We start from the raw sequence: 16,260 nt of genomic DNA, 5'->3' as shown, positions 1-16,260 counted from the left end.
TCCTAAGTAACTAAGATTGGGTATTTATAAAATGTTTAGTTACTTAGTATTTATCATTAATACTTTTAATGACGGGAGAATTATAGTCATTGTCCTACCCGTTCGGCTAACGACCCTCGACCAGTCAAGGAAGCGGTGGGTGAGAGTGGACACCCATTAAACTGCCATTTTATAGGCAGTAACCTTGTACCCCCCCTTATAGACCGGCTTCGTGAATGAGGCCTACTAACGGTAAGACTGACTTGCTCTTATACATATATATTATTAACTTATAATATTATAAAGTATAAGGGTTGAATTTTAACTTTTAAAATTCTAAGGGCTTAACTTGGAATTAAAGTATTCATAAGTGAAAACTTTTCAAATTCCAAAACTTGAGGGCAAGTTTTGAAACTATTCAAAACTAATTAATTCCATAACTTATGTGTTTAAAGTAGTTTTAATTAAAAAACTCTTCAAGTTCCATAACTTGAGGACAAGTTATGGAAGACTTCAAACTAATAAAAGAATGTAACTTTTCTTTATTTTGTACCTTATGGAATTAATTAAGGTTACACATTTTATTACTTAATGAAGTGACTCTTGAATCTCCATAACTTGAGGACAAGACTCTTCATTTTTGTAACCATTGCGAACTTTTATGAGTTTTATGAAACTTAAATGTGACTTTTCATATAACTTGAGGACAAGTTACAAAAACACATTTTAGAATCAACTCTTAGATTAAAATGGATTGAAAACACATAATCAATTAACTTTTCTATTAATCTAAGCAACTCATAAGAACAAGATAATTTAATTCAAACTTTTTCATGTAATTAGTCTAAACTTTAAACTAAGACAAAACATGAATCTGTTGACAATTATCTTTGAAATTGGATTAGCATGAACATTACCATATCAAAAAACAAGTTTATAAGTCCAAAAACATCTTAGGGTGATGTTCCTAGTCCAATTTCAGCCAAAACAATCGAATATATGATGTCTGGGGGTCCAACTCGTCGAGTGCACGAACAAACTCGGCGAGTCCATCAGTGGACTCGGTGAGTTGCTGAGCAGACAGCATAAAAACTCGATTTTTCAGCCAATTTTGCAAGTATAACAAGAAAACAAGCCTAGGCTCTGATACCACTGTTGGGTTTTGAGCATTCTAACACTCTTAAGTGTACATGCAACCCTAAATACCTTGGATCTATGTTTTTTCTATTATACATGCAAATATGAACTTTCCAAGATATTCATCCTAACTAGCTTAATAACATTGATTCAAATGAATATATCAATTTAGAATTACATACCTCTTTGATATAGATTGTCTTTATGAAACTTGAGTTCCTAGTGCCCCAAGTGTGAGACCTGAAATGGTTCACACAACATCAATTGCACTTGGAAAGACTTGAGAGAATTCTACACTTCATGAAAAACGGCTAGCCCTTTCACTCACTCTAAGTGACCGATTTTCTCCAAGAATAAGATCATTATATAGTTAGGGTTACACCATGTAAACCCTAATAGCCATGGACTTTCATTTCCATGATCCATGGGTAGAAATACACCATGGAGCATCCATGGAGCATCTTATGGGTTTTAGCCTAACTTGACAATCCATGGAGCATTAGCCCACTATATAAGTATGGATGATTTACACAATCAACCCATATATTTAATTAGTCTTCTTTTGATCACTTAATTAATCCTAGATTAATTCGTGATCAATACTAATTAAATAATCTTACTAATATATTAGAAGTTATAATATATTAACCAACCTTAAGTGTTATTTCTCTCATTATAGTCTATCCAAATGCATGATGCCAGGCAACCCAAATGGACCATGTCGGTTCAGGTCAAGTCTTGCCAATTATAGTTATGGACTTAGACATTAATCCAACAACTATATATCCTGATACCGATCTAACAGATCATAATCACATGTAGCATACTATAACCAGGATAACAACTAAAAGGGCCGGCCTTGGTGCCTTAGACCCTTTGATTTAGTGAGGATAACTCACCTCGCTAGTAGCTCGGGATGAATGTCCACTCCTCCAGATATAGCTCCAACCACCTCGCCTGTACCCATAATGTAACATCCCAGAATATCAAGAGTAAAGTTGAAGGGATAAAAGAGTAAATTGGGAAGGGGAACTCGGCGAGTCCATGAGGGGACTCGGCGAGTAGGGTCGCGACTTTGGTCGCGTGTTAAGCGGCCGACTCGGCGAGTCAGCGGATGGACTCGGCGAGTAGGCGCTGAGTGGAGAAAACCCTAAATCCGGAGGATGAGCCCTATATAAAGAACATTATACCCTCTCCTTAGCCTCTTTACCCTCTGTTGAAGTCCAAATAGCCCTAAGACGTGATTGTTAGGGATTAGAGTGCAATTGGAGCTTGGAGAAGTGGTTGTTGAAGAAATCTTGAAGGAGAAGAGACTTGGATCAAAGGGCTTTGCAAGGATCCGGATTAATCTTCTCTGGGAGCTTCCTTTTGAGGTATTATTTCATTGTTTGAGCAGCTATTATCTAGATTCATCATTTTTGGAGGTGTTAGAGATCATATCCTTTGGTGTATTGGAGTTTAGAGGTTAGATCTGAGATTGCTACCTCAGATCTAGAATGGAGAAGGGTTAGAATGCATAAGAGTCCCTGTTTTTGAGTGATTGAAGGAGCTATCTTGTCCCAAACCCAAACCCTAGAGTGAAAATGCCTAGATCTCCTTGGATTCACATAAAGTTTGCCACTTTACGTGATGGATGGCCTTAGGAAGGGTAGATCTATGGTTTAGATCATCTGCATGGCTTGGAAAGCCTCGGTATGGATTCAGACCCGGTGGTACTCGGCGAGTCACATGGGTGGACTCGGCGAGTTGGATGAAGATGGCCTGGAACTCGGCGAGTTGGAAGAACAACTCGGCGAGTAAGTTGAAGATAGCCTTAGACTCGACGAGTCTGTTCTTGGACTCGGCGAGTCTTGTCGAGTTGAGTCGCAGATTGGGGAATTTTTGAGCATGGGGACTCGGTGAGTCATTGGGTTGACTCGGCGAGTAGAGTCAGTCAGGGGTTGACTTTGACTTTAACCAAGCGTTGACCAGTGATTTCCAGGGGCATTTTGGTAATTGTTGGATATTGTTTTGAGTTCAGTGCCTTGGTGGTTGTCCAATGGTGGAGATCGTATCAGTGATCGGAGCAGCTTGGGTTATCTGTTCAGTCGGCAGTTTTGAGGTGAGTTATCCTCACTATATCAACAGGGTCTAAGGCACCAAGGCCGGCCCTTTATCGGATTGAGATCCGGGTATTTGTTGGATGTTATTTCTTTGATATGTTGCATCCTGGTAGCTAGGATGGTATATGTTAGAGACCTGGTTGAGATCGGTATCCTGAGATGTAGGGTGATGCTATGCTAGTGACCGGTTAGGTCGGTATCCTGGTTAGGATGATGATATGTTATGTGATCTGTTGATCGGTTTGTTAACTGTGAATTGTTATATGATTGTATGTTTATGTGCACATGGTTGTTTGGACTGGAGTTGGGTTGAGTAGGGTCCTGCTTTGTGCTGTAGGCCAAGATACCTAGGGCGGACCGGTTGTCCCGAAGGCCCAGCGAGCAGTCCGGATAGGCTGTAGGCCCCAAGAGGGCGGACCAGACGTGCCGAGGCTAGGAGAGTGGACCAGGCCGACTGAAGGCCCGGTGCGGGCGGACCAGTCATACTGTAGACTCAGAGAGTGGACTGGGTGGATTGAAGGCCTGGTGCGGGCGGACCAATCACACTGCAGACTCGATGTATGTGACTAGATTCGAAGAGTGGACCAGGTGGATTGAAGGCCTGGTGCGGGCGGACCAATCACACTGCAGACTCGAGGTATATGTGATCGGATATGATATGACATGTTATGCGTGTATGGTATATGTGGTTGGTATTTTGGGGATATCTCACTAAGCTTTTGGGCTTACAGTTGTGGTTTAATGTTTTTCAGGTTCTTCAGGAGACCGTGGCAAGGCGAAGGCGTGATCGTACCGCTCCTCATGTTTTGTCGTGATGTGATTCTGGGAATACTTTAAATAAATTGTATTGAAAACCTTTTTGTAATAACTTTAAAGGAATCGGGTTGTTTTTGAAAAATTTTAAATTGGTTGGAATTTTTCGGTCGTTACACATAAGTGGTCCACTCAATAATTACTCAAATTACCAAAATGCCCTTGGGGAGGCACAAGACACTCCCCGGTCATAGTCAAAGCTACTTGGTCCACAGTCAACAGTCCATGCCGACTTAGTTGCTGAGTATAATTTTCCCTTTCATCAAGTCCCTTCTGGTCGAAGAATTCCTGACTCGACTCACCGAGTTCCTAACAGACTCGCCAAGTCGATACGCGACTCAGTGTTTGGAAACCCCACTGACTCAATGGGTCATCTCCAAAACCTCGCCGAGTCCAAGCGGGACCAATTTGGGAAAAACCCTCCTCGACTCGCCGAGTCATCCCCCAAAATCGCCAACGAACACTCCCATAATCAAGGGATTATGCACTATCTCTTTGTTCCAAACAATAGATCTAGGTCCCTGGAGTGCGTTAGCAACGTAAAGTTGCTACCTTTACGTATTTGGATGACTAAAATCAAAATCTAAGCTTGAAATGGAACTTTACTCATAAGCAAGGGTTCTTTCATGACCATATTAAGAACTTTATGAACTTACGGCTCAAAGGAGGTTCAGATCTGAAGTATCAACTTCAGATCTAGCTCCCACACCATAATCCCTACATGAATAGCTAAAGAAAGCCCTAATCTTTACACATGAAAGATTCTAGAAGAAAAGAGATCAATGTAACAGCTTGTTACCTCCAAAACGTGTCCAAACTGAAGTAGACTCTGGATCCACACGAATTCCTTGATGCTAGCCTCTTGATCTACAAGTTTCCTCCACAATATCACTTTCCAAAGCTCCAAAACACTCACAAGGCTCACACAAACGGAGATTTAGGGTTTCTGGCTCTCAAGGGGTGATAGAGGACAGTTGGAGGCGCTAACGGTCTAATATATATAGGGTGCAAAAACCCTTAAATTTAGGGTTTTCCCTGCCAGCACCTACTCGTCGAGTCCTCTTCCCGACTCGACGAGTCAATCATTAAAAGACGTGTCTCATTCCGCTGATACTCGACGAGTCATAGCGTCGACTTGTCGAATAGGACTTAAAACATGAAATCTAAATTGGATATTAATGATACCTGAAAGTTAGGATGTTACAAAAAGTTTGTTTAAAGTACAAAACTATGATAAACAAGTATAAACATGCTAGATGTTCTTATGAAAATGTCAATAACACAAAATTATACAAACTAGGGTTTTTATGAGCACAATATGATTATTCTAGCAAAATTGGTTATAACCAAGTTATTATACCATTTTTGTGAGATCTAAAACAAAATATATTATTTTGGATATGTGTCTTGAAACTAGTCGAAAATACCAAGGTTTTAATTTTACAAAAAGAAAACTTCAAAATCTATTATTTTATGAAAAAAAAAATGCGTTTTTCTAGCAAAAATGGTCATAACTAGGTTATGACACCATTTTTGTGGGTTTTGACCAAAAATATGATGTTTAAAACATATAAAGTTAACTTGACCTAAAAATCACAAAAAGATAAAAATAGGTTTTACGTAACTATATTTCACTATTTGTCACAAAACTATTTGTCGTTTGTAACGTTAAAAGTCAAAAACTAGAAAATTTGTCATTTTCATACTAAGGACCCACTTATTTGTGCTAGATATAAAACATTTGTTATTTATGAATATCTAAGCATACTAGCCTCTCTCTCTCTCTCTATATATATATATATATATATATATATATATATATATATATATATATATATATACAAAAATCAAATATGATAATCAAATATGAAAATATATATATATATATATATATATATATATATATATATATATATATATATATATATATATATATATTCAGATTCATTTGAGACCGTGCTAATTTTGTGAGACCGTAAGACAAAATCTAAAAATAATTTTAAAATTCAAAAAGAAAGGAAAATCCAAAAAAAAAATTAATTATTATTTTCAGAACTATAATAACCTAAAAAAATATAAAAAAAATAAAAAATATAAAAAAAATTACCTTTTTTTTAAAATACGTGAAATATTCTAATAAAATATTACACTGTAATAATCTAATTTTATTTTTAGATTGTTATAATATTATACTAGATTTCTCATATATGTAGAATATTTTATTTATTCTACTAGAATATGTGAAAAAAAATATATTTTTTATTATTTTTTTTGGTTTTTTTTTTGGAAAATATAAATTCCAAAAATAATATTTGAAAAAAAAATTCAAAAAATTTCAATTATTTTGCATTTTAAAAATATTTTTTTTATCTACCAAATGAATGGTTAGGATTGTGTCTCATGATCTCACAAAATTATGTCGTCTCACATGAACTTAACCCTATATATATATATATATATATATATATATATATATATATATATATATATATATATATATATATATATATATATAGGGTTAAGTTCATGTGAGACGGCATAATATATATATATATATATATATATATATATATATATATATATATATATATATATATATGATCCCATTTTATTATCATGGAAAATTGATAATTACACATACTATAGTTTTCATTACAATAAAACGTAAACTCGTTGAATCAATTTTTGTGAGTCAATGTCTTCATCGTACCTATTAGTGTACCTACAAAAGTGCTCTATTATAACCAGAATCTCCCGTAAGAGAGCGTGATACTTGTTGATAGATTTATACGGGACTGACAATCCTGCACCTAAGATGCTTGCAACAGCTAGATCAGCAGGTCTGGGGTGACAAATGTCATAACATTCTGACGCCTGAAGAACGTCATAACAGACCATATATGTCTTTAACACGGTTATAATAACTCACATGGGGAAACCAAAATTCATTTAGTTTACGAGAAAACATACATTCAAACGGTTTTATATAAAACAAAACTGCATATCACTATTTTAAGTATGTAAATACTTGTACATTTCGATCTTAGGGTTTTAAGACTACAATTCATTTAAAGGAAAATTGTGACATCCCCAAAATCCCGGCCAGAAAAGACCGATTTCATTTATGTTTTTTAAAATAACTTCAGAGTAAATCCTTTTGATTTAAAAGAGTTGCGGAATTTGTTCCCAAAACAAAATATGATAAAATAATATTTATCAAAGCATTTCATCAAGAGATGCATTTTCATTATATAATCAAAACTCGGGATGTCATGTTCCGATACAGACCATAAAGCATAAACGATAACATTACAAGTCATTCAACAAATATATACATATACAGACTTGTAAACAAAACAACTCGATGATTCATCCATCTTATGCCCTTGCGCCACTTCCTGTTATACAAATAAAACTTAGTGGGTCAGGCTTGGGAGCCTGGTGAGCATATAGGGTTTTCCACCCACAATAAATAATTATATTTAATTTCACCAACAAACAATAACCCGATCAACCATTCACGTTATCCTCACTTTATGTCCCAAAAACAACATCTATCTCAAGGGACCTAATCTAGGATTTTCATCGGGACGCACATTACTGCTAAGGGGTTTCCTCAACAATAGATATCCTAAAGGCAACCATGAGGGGGATAGAGTACACCGGTGAACACATCGTTCACAACGCCTAAAGGTTATGAACCTGCTAGCGTTCCACAGGACTGTCTAGAAAGAGTCTGTGGTCGTTATCCATAATCCGCTGAATAACTAGATCACACATCAACTATCTACCCATGTTCTACCCAACATATTAGTAGATAAAAATATATATTTTTATACATAGTTTAAAACCTGTATAGCATTCTTATTCTATACATATTCTAGATAACAGATGAGGCACACACACACAACACGTATTTCATAGAGAATAAATCATATCTATGAGATAGAAGAAAGTGAATATACATTCACACATATAAAAACAAAATATACACATAAAACATATATAGTATAAAATACTTCATAGTTATGCGTTAGAAGAAAGTAACTGCACACTCACTTGATAAGAATATGATCGGACAGCACTACGACTTGTAGAAGTGGTATTCTTCGGTAGATTTGGTAGATCTTCACAAAAACTGGCTTCTCGCGGGTAGAGCTTCGGCTCGGGAATCTCACTTCTCGGGATCTTTGGGGCTTCGAGACTTGCTTCGGGGCTCGAGATTAATACCGGGGCTTTGGGATACTTCTGGAACGCAAAACGATGCAAAACGGGAGAGAGAGAAGATAAAATAGCAACCCTAAACGGCTAGCCTCGCTTTCTATTTATAAGAGGCTGACTTTCATTCCTCACGTCGTGAGTTTCTAAAGCTCACGTCGTGAGCCCGATAGGTCACCGCGTTCGTCATTCATCCACTTGTGTGTGCAGCTTTGAAAGCTCAAATCGGCCTGCTCACGTCGTGAGCGCTGTCTCACGTCGTGAGTCCTGACACAGGCTCGGTTTTCGTGCTCGGAACTTCAGAAATTTATATCTTTCGCATACGAGCTCCGTTTTCGACGTTCTTTATATCCACGCACAGGTGAGATTATTCTATACAACTCTCGTTTAGACTTTGTCGGCAAATCTCCGGGATAGGAAAATCTCCATTATAAATTCTTAACTTCTTCATCTGACGTCCGTTTTCGTCTGTCTTTTCACCAATGCACTACCATCAACGAGATCTTTGATTCTTGTTTAGATTGTTTAGACCAATAATCACTCGATCTCAAATCGAGTATTTGGGCTGCATATTGCTAAGTCGAAACTTCGGAAAATCATAACTTCCTCATACGAAGTCAGATTTGGGCGTTCTTTTTATGCACGCTCTCGGTTTAACGAACTATACGACATTCGTTTAGATCACTAGGGCTAAATATCGCTCTAACGTAAATTTCACTTTTTACGTCATTCAGCGTTGTCGGTTCCGTTGCGAAACTTCGACAGATCATAACTTCTTCGTTATAACTAGGATTTCGACATTCTGTATATATCCGTTTCAACTACTACAACATTATACATAGATATCAGCTTTATCTAACATTTTATTTTGACGCTTATTTTTATTCTTAATTACATTAAGACACACAATTAAGCACAAAACACATAATACTCAAATAATACACTTTTATTTCTCGAAACGGGTTACAAAGGTTAACCTAGACTATTACATCAACATTAATGACAAGCCCAGAAACATAGGCGTTACAATTTTTCCACCTTAGAATGATTCTGTCCCCGGAATCACACATCAACAAACAAATGCGGATAGCGACCCATCATGTCACTCTCCGTCTCCCAGGTGAGATTCGGCCCATTCGTGTGTTTCCATCGGACAAGCACTAACTCGACCATCTTGCGTAGCAACTTCTTAGTCTTTCGGTCAACGATTGCCTCTAGTTCTTCAATCAACCTTTTGTTCTCATCGATTCTCAACTCCAAAAGTGGAATCATGTCAAGAACTTCTCCTGTGAACTTCCTCAAATAACACACATGGAACGTGTTATGAATTCCATTCAGTTCTTCTGGTAGTTCGAGCTTGTAAGTTTGGTTCCCAATCCTCTAAAGAACTTTAAACGGTCCAATAAACCTTGGACTTAATTTTCCCCTTTTACCAAATCTTATAAGTCCCTTCCACGGTGAGACTTTAGGCAAAACCGAATCTTCAACTTCAAAAGTCATCGGTCTTCGCTTGTTGTCAGCATAGCTCTTTTGACGATCCTAAGCTGCTAACATTTTTTCCCTAATTATTTTCAACTTTCAGTAGTTTGATGGACTATCTCCGGTCCCATAAACTGATTTTCCCCAGCCTCAAGCCAACAAGACGGCGTACGACACTTATGTCTGTATAAAGCTTGATAAGATGTCATCTTTATGCTCGAGTGGAAACTATTATTGTAGGAAAATTCTACCAAAGGTAAATGTTCATCCCAGTTACCTAGGAATTCCAGGGTACACGCTCTCAGCATATCTTCAAGTGTTTGTATTGTTCTTTCACTCTGACCATCAGTCTGTGGATGGTAAGTTGTACTTAAACACAACTTGGTACCCATTTCCTCTTGTAGAATTTTCCAAAACCTTGAGGTGAAACGGCTATCACGATCTGATACAATCGTTAACGGAACACCGTGAAGCCTCACAATTTCCTTCACGTAAGAATTCGCAAGCTTATCCATAGACCATTTCTCCTTGGCTGCTATGAAATGTGCACTCGTAGTGAATCGATCAACGACCACCCAAATCATGTCGTGACCATTCTTTGTTCTGGGCAGTTTAGTGACAAAATCCATGGCAATGTCTTCACATTTACCCATAGGTACAGGTAAAGCTTCTAAACTCCCATATGGTTTCTGATGTTGTGTCTTGACTCTCGCACAAGTCACACACTCGGCCACATACTTCAACATCAAGCTTCATCGTCGGCCACTAGTAGTAGGGTTTCAGGTCCCTATACATTTTAGTACTGCCAGGATGAATTGAGTACATGGTTTTGTGAGCTTCTTCCATCAAAAGATCTCTTATTCCTCCTGACTTAGGCACCCAAATTCAATCTTGGAATACCTTTAGTCCATGACCGTTTGTATCAAACACTAATGTTTTACCCAAACATTCCTCCTTTCGGTCATTCTTCTCTAAAGCTTCTTCTTGAGCTTTCTTTATACTCTCCACAATTGTCGAGACAACTTCTATTCTCAACGTTCTTGGCCTTTTTCTCTCAACATTGACTTTCCGACTAAGAGCATCAGCAACAACATTAGCTTTACCGGGGTGGTAAAGTATCTCATAGTCGTAGTCCTTGAGTAACTCTAGCCAGCGTCGTTGCCTCATATTTAACTCTTTCTGATTAAAGAGATATTGGAGACTCTTATGATCAGTGAAAAGTTTGCACTTCGTGCCATAGAGGTAATGCCTCCATATTTTCAGAGCAAAAACTACCGCTGCCAACTCCAAATCGTGAGTAGGGTAGTTCTTTTCATGCTCCTTTAGCTGTCGAGACGCATATGCTATCACCTTTTCTCTTTGGGTCAAAACACAACCCAACCCAACACCATACGCATCGCTATAAACAACGAAGTCTTCAACTCCATCAGGTAGAGAAAGAATCGGTGCCTATCTTCTTCTTTAGCTTCTCGAATGCTTCCTTATGCTTCTCGCTCTAAGCATAAGTAGCTCCTTGAATTGGACCTTGCTAGGGCTCCATTAGTTCACAGATGGCAACAAGGAGAAGTCGCAAAACCCTTAATCTCCTTGTAAACCCGACATGGGTATAGTATAATGATCCCTAAATCATAGTCTATGTGAGTGTGAGGAGCCGTAAATGGTTGGCTCTTGAACGAAGGCTTGTTAACTTGAAAATTCATCACAATCTCTGGTGAGGTGAGGTGGGCCCGAGGTCCAATTCTTTTGTTTTTATAAAGCTGCCATGCTTACACGACACACTTTTTACAATGGGTGCCCTCCGTGTTTGTATTTCTTTTGTTCTGACATTAATTTTAGGAAACACAAAAATGCGTGTCCTAAGTCCTTTAAATTTTAGGGAGCCGACATCAGTTTTAGGACACACGCTATTTCATATCATAAATCACGATGTGTCATGGTTCACGTGTCATTAAAGGCCTATATTCTAGTAGTGAAATAACGAGACCTTGCATGGATGATTTGTTCTCCGATAAAGGTTGACGTATGTGTTGTCTTATGCGACTGAGCCTAATTTGGGTCGTTAAAGGAAATATATATGTTATATGGTAAATGCTAGATTAAATTAAATTGATTAATTTATAGCTCACGCGACTTATGTGTCTGATATATGTTGTTTTGCCATGTATTCCAGGTTCGAGTAACAAACCTTAGTACGAGTGGAGATAGTAGTAGCAAGAGCATGGACTAGATATATTTTGTATAGTATAATCTTGTTGCTTTAATTATGGGTTTGATATGGTTTGTACACCCGTACGTTTTTTGGGAAACTTTATATGGTTGTTGAAACTCTGGTTGTTGAATGATATTGTATAATACTTTTATAAATTCCTAGAAAATAATATTAATACATATGTAAAAATTCCGAGTGTTACAACATGGTTATGACCGACAAGAAGAAGAGAGAATAGGTGGCAACAATGTCTTGCTTGATTATGTTTTGACAGTGGCACAAACAAGGAGGAAAATAGAGGAATAAGAGTGTGAGTTGATATGGGTGCTTCTATCTAGTTTTTATTAAGGGAGTTGATCCGTACATAACAAATTTTCTTCATACACAACAATTTGTACATTAAATTATTGAAATATACAACTCTATAAAGATGTATTAACAAATAAAAAATTAAGTTAATATCATAAAAGATCCTACATATTGATTTTTTTCCGAATTAATCGTAATTTTTTTTTCCTAAAATACCTTGTATTCTTTTCCGATTTTGTATTTGTAAGATTTTTTACTTTTATAAAGCTGTATTCTTGTTTGTTACAGTTTTTCATGAAAGCTTAAGAATTAAATTAAGTTTAATTAGTAGAAAATCAAATATATAGAGTTTTATTAAAAGAAGTCAAAATAAATTAGATAAACACATACAATTTTTTTCATTTAAAGACCAAAATCAATCAATCAATCAATCAATAATAATAATAATAATAATAATAATAATAATAATAATAATAACTATAAAGGTTACCCCCGCTACGCACGGGTCAGAAGCTTTCAATATTGTTTACGAATCGATAAATATGACAAACGTAGAAAGTGCAAGGATGAAAAGCTCGGGCTTTGCCACAGACCATTTTTTCATGTTTTTATGAAAAAATGTAAAAGTTTTGACTGCAAGGACCAGAAGTGTCAAAATGGCTAAAGAATTAATGGGGTAGGAATTAGTAATTTTTTCAAAAAGAGATTAAAGTTGTCAAATCATTAAAGTTTAGTGACCAAACTTTAAATATTAAAAGGTTCCTAGAAAATATAAAATTATTGATTGGAAAAACCAAAAGTGTCAAAATGACCAAATAATGAGAACCAAAGTTGCCAAAAAACCGCAAAATTACTATTCCTAAGATTTATTTCTTTAATATATATATATATATATATATATATATATATATATATATATATATATATATATATATATATATATATATATATATATATATATATATATATAGGGAAAGGTTATATGGAAAATAAACAATTAGGGCAATACATGTTAGAACCAATTAAAGCATGACAACACATCACTTTGGAATAACTACATAAATAACTTCCATAATACATTGTTTATGAATAAAAAAATGGACACGTGTCATTTGATCATGGTTCCAACATATGTTGCCTTAATTGTTCATTTTCCATTGAACCTAACCCTATATATATATATATATATATATATATATATATATATATATATATATATATATATATATATATATATATATATATATATATATATATATATATATATATGAACCAACACAATATAAATAAATTATGTAATTTACTCTAAATTCAATTAGACATTTTAAAATAAAATTAAAATTAAAATTAAAAAAAATCAGAAAACGTCTCTATTTAAACGAATGAATCCATGGATCTTGCACATCAGAAAACCCCGCTCTAAAGTTTACTTCTCTTAAGACATCCACAATGGCCTCAATTACATTCTCTTTCATCGGACTCCACCAATCATCAATGGAAAAACACCACCACCACTCGATCACCACTCCATCTAAATGCCTTGTACCAAGCCAACTCCACTACCGCCGTCTTAACGTTGTCGCCGCCATGTCCAGTCCCACAATCACTGGACGAAATCTTCGTGTTGCAGTGGTCGGCGGTGGTCCTGCCGGTGGCGCAGCTGCCGAAACTCTAGCCAAAGGCGGAATAGAGACTTTTCTAATCGAGCGCAAACTGGACAATGCCAAACCCTGCGGTGGATCCATCCCACTTTGCATGGTCGAAGAATTTGACTTGCCGATGGATATAATTGACCGCCGTGTCACAAATCTGAAGATCATCTCCCCGTCAAATGTCTCCGTCACCATCGGCAAAACACTTAAACCCCATGAGTACATCGGAATGGTCCGTCGGGAAGTCCTCGACGCCTACCTCCGTGATCGCGCTGTAGCCTCCGGCGCCACCATTATCAACGGACTTTTCGTCAAAATGGATAAACCCCAAGAGAAAAACGCACCATACGTCCTCCATTACAACACCTACAACGGAAAAACCCCCGGAGAAAGGACGAGTATCGAAGTTGATGCAGTAATTGGTGCCGACGGAGCAAATTCCCGTGTCGCAAAATCGATTGACGCCGGAGATTATGAGTACCTTATAGCTATCCAAGAACGCATCAAAATCCCAGACAACAAAATGAAGTATTATTTGAATCTCGCCGAGATGTACGTCGGAAGTGACATATCACCTGACTTCTACGGATGGGTGTATCCGAAATCAGACCACGTGGACGTCGGAACAGGAACCTTGAGACATAAACCCGACATTGAAAAACTCCAGCTCGCCACGCGCCTCCGTGTGGGTGAAAAGATTCAAGGAGGAAAGATCATACGGGTGGAAGCTCACCCCATGCCTCAACACCCTCGACCGAGGAGAGTGGTGGAGAGAGTAGCGTTGGTAGGAGACGCCGCCGGGTATGTTATGAAAGGCTCCGGTGAAGGGATATATTTTGCAGCAAAAAGCGGGCGGATGTGTGCGGAGGCGATAGTGGAGGGATCGGAGAACGGGAGGAAGATGGTGGACGAGGGAGATTTGAGGAGTTATCTGGAGAAATGGGACACAATATTTGGGCCGACGTTTAAGAAGATGGATATGGTGGATAAGGTGTTTTATAGGTCGAATATGGGGAAGGAGGCTGTAGTGGAGTTGTTTCGACATGAATATGCGCAGAAGATGATATTGGAGAGCTATTTGTACAAGACGGTGGCCACTGTGAATCCTTTGGAGCGGTTGAAGCTCGCCGTGAGTTCAATTGGGAGCCTGGTAAGGGCTAATAATTAAGCGAAGCAAAGAGGAGGCTAAGATATGATTATTTTAAACCTATGGTAAATTGGTAATTAATTGTAATTTTAGTGTAGGTCTGTACTAATTTTTTATATTGTAGGTACTTAGTAAATTATAGTTTAAATTTTAAAAATGTTTGTTAAATAAAAATTTATATTTTCATGAAGAGAAAGCGTTTTATTTTCGAACATAAATCCTAATAGATAATTAGATGTGCAAAAATAGCCAAATACATTAATTTCATTATGAAAAAAAAAACCTTGAAAATCGTAATTGATTAAGCTTATCTGTGATTTCGCAAATGGATTAGTCCATCTGCTATTTCGGAATGGCTAGTATAAACAAGTTTTTTTCTTCATTCTCTCTCTCTCTCTCTCTCTCTCTCTCTCTCTCTCTCTCTCTCTCTCTCTCTCTCTCTCTCTCTCTCTCTCTCTCTCTCTCTCTCTCTCTCTCTCTCTCTCTCTCTCAGATTTTCTTATAGCCATTATAGACGATTTCTTCAACAATTCCAAAAATATGGTAAGATCTTAACTCATTTTGTGTTTTAATAGGTTTTGTTTATTTAGGATTTATTTTATTAGTTTTTGAAAAAAAAAAACTAACTATACTGTGTATCATTGGGTAATTGTGTTGTATTTGATGGGTATAGTAGTATTTATTAGTATTCTTGAAGTTTTGATGCTATTTGGTTAATGGTTGTATGAATGTACAAGAATACAATACGTAAAGAGTGCATTAGGTTGTTGTATATTTGGAAATTTTTTGTTAAGAAGTTTAGTAAAATGAGTTTTTTTTTTAAAAACATAATGATTCTTTTTGATTGATGTGGTATTACATTTGTAATATTTTAGTCTACATGCATTTTAATTTTTTAAATTAGTGTTTGTTTACTTGTGTCGTTAGTATGAAAAAATGGTTATAATATTGTTTATAATATACTTTGTATATTTGTTATGCTTGTAATTTGAATATTGGTTTATTTATTCCATGTAATTTCCGTATATTTTTAAAGAAAATAGTTGTTTAGTTTTCTAATACGTTGTTGTTTTTCAGCAAGATTATAAAAATTTAAATGTTAAAGCTGTTGTCAACCTAAAATGATCGGGGTGAAACATTTAGGAAGTCTTGGAGGTGTTGCATGGTGCACGATGTGAAAGTTTTAGACATTTCGTGTTTGGTTACTTGTTATAC

General features: G+C 36.5%; 1 protein-coding gene across 1 annotated transcript; it reads left to right on the top strand.

The window, feature by feature from the left end:
* Positions 1–13,655: 13,655 nt before the first annotated feature.
* LOC145103130 (geranylgeranyl diphosphate reductase, chloroplastic-like) lies at positions 13,656–15,237 on the top strand. The gene has a single exon (XM_079040672.1). It carries the CDS (start codon positions 13,696–13,698, stop codon positions 15,064–15,066), a length of 1,371 nt encoding a protein of 456 aa, XP_078896798.1. The 5' UTR covers positions 13,656–13,695; the 3' UTR covers positions 15,067–15,237.
* Positions 15,238–16,260: the final 1,023 nt, after the last annotated feature.

The sequence above is a fragment of the Lactuca serriola genome, chromosome 4 (genome assembly GCF_051521515.1).
Source record: "Lactuca serriola cultivar US96UC23 chromosome 4, Lser_US96UC23_V15, whole genome shotgun sequence".
In the NCBI taxonomy this organism is placed as follows: Eukaryota; Viridiplantae; Streptophyta; class Magnoliopsida; order Asterales; family Asteraceae; genus Lactuca; species Lactuca serriola.
Note: the sequence above shows the minus strand (reverse complement) of the source record. Positions and strands in the feature narration are given on the sequence as shown.